Below are 4,822 nucleotides of genomic sequence, written 5' to 3'. Positions count from 1 at the left end.
TTGGTACATATATTCATCACGTCATATGCTCATATGTCCATATATGTGTATATGTCTATATGTATGTATATGTAGTTGCTGAGTGGTTGGTGGTATAATGTGGTTAGCCGGGTGGTTTGATGCGTATGTACCTGACACTGAAACATATCATCATTACGTCACCATCGTCAACCAATTATACCCTGGCGTTGGTACATAATCTTCATCACGATTCACGTAAAGCATACCTGCACGGTCAGCTTCCGTATGTCCGTATGACATCATATCACGTGCATTCTAAGGGACATTGGTACATATCTTCATCACGTCATGGGACATATGCTTCGTAGCATGACGGAAAACATACCTGCACGGTCAGCTTCGTGCCAGCATATGACGTCATAACATGTGCTGGCCCCGGACACGCGCATCGTAGCACCTGACTGATAACATTACTTGCACGCTCTGCTTGCGCAAGTAATAATAATAATAATACATGGCGTGTTAAAACAAAGCATGGTCTTATATTCATTATTTTCTTATATTTGGGTTTCAGGACAATGGGGACGATGGGGGATTGGGACTGGGATACAATCGACAAATACCGCCGCATCGTGCCCATGGTCATCTACAGCGTGGTGTGTGTGCTCGGCGTGTTGGGGAACGGTGTGGTCATCTGGGCGACGGGCTTCAGGATGAAGAAAACCGTCAGCACCGTTTGGTATCTCAACCTCGCTGTGGCCGACTTCCTGGTTACAGCAGTCCTGCCGCTGAGAATCATACAGGGTGCTCTGTACGGGCCTTTTGAGCCGTTCATGTGCAAATTGGACAATATTGTTTTTCCACATGAAAATGCCAGTATTTTCACCCTTGCGGTCATCAGTGTGGACAGATGTGTTGGTGTGGTGTGTCCACTGTGGGCACGGTGCAGTGGATACCGTACCGTCAGAAAGGCATCCTGGGTCAGTCTGGGAGTCTGGGTGATGGCCTTGGCTCCCAGCATCCCTTACTTCATCTTAAGGTACACAGAGCCCTACGGTGATGATGAGGTCCGGTGCTCCAAAGCCTATGAAATCAGAACCGCAGGCATCACCACTAACGTCGTCGTGGGATTCGTGGTTCCTTTCTCCGTCATCGTCTCCTGCTATTCCGTCATCATCTACCGGCTCCGGAACAACCAACTGGCCGGCCAGTCAGGTCGCTCCTTCAAAACCATAGCAACTGTTATCGCCGCGTTCTTCCTGTGCTGGATCCCCTTCCACATCATACGGCTGATTAGAGTGTGTTATCTGACGGGTCTGATAGAGTACAGTTACGAACTGCGTTTGGTGCAAGACTTAGGGGAACCCATAACCCTCGCCCTGGCTCTCGTCAACAGCTGCGTGAACCCGCTGCTGTACGTGTTCAGTAAGGGTTTCAAGGACGTGTTGCGCTGCAGGTCCATCCTAAAGGTTCTGGAGAAAGCCTTCGCTGAAGAGCCTCCTCAGACCAGCAACCCTCCCACAGACCCAGACGTCACCAGTCCAGAGACTGAAGAGCCTCCTCAGACCAGCAACACTCCCACAGACCCAGACGTCACCAGTCCAGAGACTGAAGAGCCTCCTCAGACCAGCAACACTCCCACAGACCCAGACGTCATCCAAATGATCACCCTGTCTGAGACAGAGGGTAGCACCGTTCCACCCGGAACCTAAAACCTGTCAGGAGACTGTCCTGTCTGAGACACTGGTTTAAGGTTTAGAGACTGTCTGAGACACTGGTTTAGGGTTTAGGGTCTAGAGACTGTCTGAGACACTGATTTGGGGTCTAGAGACTGTCTGAGACACTGGTTTAGGGTTTATAGACTGTCTGAGACACTGGTTTAGGGTTTATAGACTGTCTGAGACACTGATTTGGGGTCTAGAGACTGTCTGAGACACTGGTTTAAGGTTTAGAGACTGTCTGAGACACTGGTTTAGGGTTTAGAGACTGTCTGAGACACTGATTTGGGGTCTAGAGACTGTCTGAGACACTGGTTTAAGGTTTAGAGACTGTCTGAGACACTGGTTTAAGGTTTAGAGACTGTCTGAGACACTGGTTTAGGGTCTAGAGACTGTCCTGTCACAGACTGGTTTAGCGTGGTCTTTGGATGTACTGTAATTTGTGTAGAAGATTGAAACGATGATGACAATATATCTGCTGTCGGGAATAAACCACCTAACTCCAAAATGTTCATTTTTCAGGAAATTAAAATATAAAGTTTTCAGGGGATTATGAAAACCTTATATTTTTAAAACAATGCAATATTGCCTCATCAAAGTTGTTGTTGTGACTTTTTATATATGGTCAATATTACTTGGATGAAATGGGGAGAGGCGGTGGAGTTAGCTGCTTTAGCAACAGCCCTGCAGCCCCTCCCCCCAGCCAAGAACCCGCCCACAACAGCTATGTAGCCCCTCCCCCCAGCCAAGACCCCACCCACAACAGCCCTGTAGCCCCTCCCCCCAGCCAAGACCCAGCCCACAACAGCCCAGCTGTAGCCCCTCCCCCAGCCCACAACAGCCCTGTAGCCCCTCCCCCCAGCCAACACCCAGCCCACAACAGCCCTGTAGCCCCTCCCCCCAGCCAACACCCAGCCCACAACAGCAATGTAGCCCCTCCCCCAGGCAAGACCCCGCCCACAACAGCCATGTAGCCCCTCCCCCCAACCCACAACAGCCCTGTAGCCCCTCCCCCCAAGCCCAAAACAGCCCTTTAGCCCCTCCCCCTCCCGCAACAGCCCTGTAGCCCCTCCCCCCAGCCCAAAACAGCCATTTAGCCCCTCCCCCTCCCACAACAGCCCTGTAACCCCTCCCCCCCAACCACAACAGCCACAGGTGGCACCACAGGTTGTGTGTCGGTCTGGGAGACTGAGGTTCAATGTTAAATGTATCGTATAACTGTACCTTGGATTACGGTTTCCATTGTCGCTCAGAGAATTTCCAATGTGTATCTCAGCTCCATGGAGTCTCTCAGCGCAGCAGTCCTTTCTGTTGGTGACTGCGACATAGTTTACTTTGTAGGCTGTTCGGAGGTCCAGTCTCCACCAGGGTTTATATTGACGTCGTGTGTGGGTACAAGAGCCCTGTCTCCAGTTGCTTGCACGTCTCCCATCAATGGCTTTATGAGGACTTCCAAATGAAAGCTGAGAAGACTGTGTAGCAATTCCACCTCTTGCCAGATTTGTCCCTTGAAAGAAGCATGAGTAACAAGCAAATACTCTAATTGTCATCAGACGTGTCAAAAATGTAATTTGATTCATATTTCTTATCTCAAAACAAGCTATGGATGAGATAAAAAAAGATATATACAAACCGACTAAAAATCCAGTAATACAAATATCACTGGTACACTGATTAATGACTATGTCAACACACGAAGGCATGATCCGAAAGTACAGCGTTTTAATTGAAATGCCAACACTCACTGATGTACCGTTATCCATAATTCTGTACTTTTTAACAATTTTCCTCAGAAGAACCTTAAATATCCAGCCAAATTGTGTAATTGTACTGCTAACACTGATATAATAAACAGCTGAATCAGAATCCGTTTTATTGTCACATCACAGTTTTAGGCTACAAGGAAAACGGTGGGTGATGTTTGTTTTTGTGCATATTTCCCATCGTGTTGTTTTTCCAAGAAAAAAATAATAATAAGGGAAGAAGGAGATCAAGGCATGGAAAAAAAGAAAGTTTGAGCAAAGTTTTAAACACTAAGTAAAGGGTTTCCCCTGTATGGATCCTTTCGCACATCAGATATTGCCAAGCCTTGGCTAAAAAACTGTACAACTACAGGTCTTAATACATACCAATGGAGACAGGTTTAGCTAAACGGTGCCCATAAACCTCCACTTCACACAGACTCAGGTATTGTCTCCTGCTAGGAATCACGATATTGACATAGCGACCTAGCATCCCTCTGCAATTGAATGTTTGGGTGGTTCCACCTGGGATATGTCTGATGACAGCACATCTGAACACCAAATATAGAAGACAACCATTTAATACACAGAGGCATGCACGTGAATGCTGCTCTCATAAACACAACACATTTTTATGTCGGGTTCTTATGAAATCCTAAATGATTTACAAATAATTAACTAATTGCAGCATACAGTATATGTAAGATTTTAGTCTGGACTGCATGCAACACAATGTCAAACTTTTAACTTCAATTCAGACACCCTCATCACGTCATTTCATGTGTGCACCATTGTCTTAAAGTTATATCATATGTCATTACAGTGGTATACAGTAGATGTAGTCTACTCTATAATGCACACAAAACAAAAATGTAAAATGTATCGTATAAATGTACCTTGGATTGTGGTTTCCATTGTCGCTCAGAGAATTTCCAATGTGGATCTCAGCACCATTGAGTCTCTCAGCGCAGCAGTCCTTTCTGTTGGTGACTGTGACATAGTTTACTTTGTAGGATGTTCGGAGGTCCAGTCTCCACCAGGGTTTATATTGACGTCGTGTGTGGGTACAAGATCCCTGTCTCCAGTTGCTTGCACGTCTCCCATCAATGGCTTTTTGAGGACTTCCAAATGAAAGCTGAGAAGACTGTCTAGCAATTCCACCTCTCGCCAGATTTGTCCCTTGAAAGAAGCATGGAAAACAAGCAAATAGTTGTCTTCAGATGTGTCTAGAATGTAGTTTGATTCATATTTCTCATCTCAAAACAAGCTACGGAGGAGATGAAAATGTACAAACTATGATTGAAAATCCAGTCATACAAAATTACAAATACCACTGGAACACTGATCAATATGTCAACACATGAAGGCATGGTCCGAAAGTATTTAATTGTAATTGAAATG

At 46.2% G+C, this 4,822-nt stretch overlaps 1 protein-coding gene across 1 annotated transcript; it reads left to right on the top strand.

The window, feature by feature from the left end:
- Positions 1-548: 548 nt before the first annotated feature.
- Positions 549-1,673, top strand: LOC306924397 (formyl peptide receptor 2-like; the record flags this gene model as incomplete). Its single annotated transcript, XM_079502891.1, has 1 exon — positions 549-1,673. The coding sequence occupies one exon, from the start codon at positions 549-551 to the stop codon at positions 1,671-1,673; it is 1,125 nt and encodes a 374-aa protein (XP_079359017.1).
- Between the last annotated feature and the right edge of the window lie 3,149 nt (positions 1,674-4,822).

The sequence above is a fragment of the Electrona antarctica genome (assembly GCF_951216825.1).
Source record: "Electrona antarctica genome assembly, chromosome: 6".
NCBI lineage: Eukaryota > Metazoa > Chordata > Actinopteri > Myctophiformes > Myctophidae > Electrona > Electrona antarctica.
Note: the sequence above shows the minus strand (reverse complement) of the source record. Positions and strands in the feature narration are given on the sequence as shown.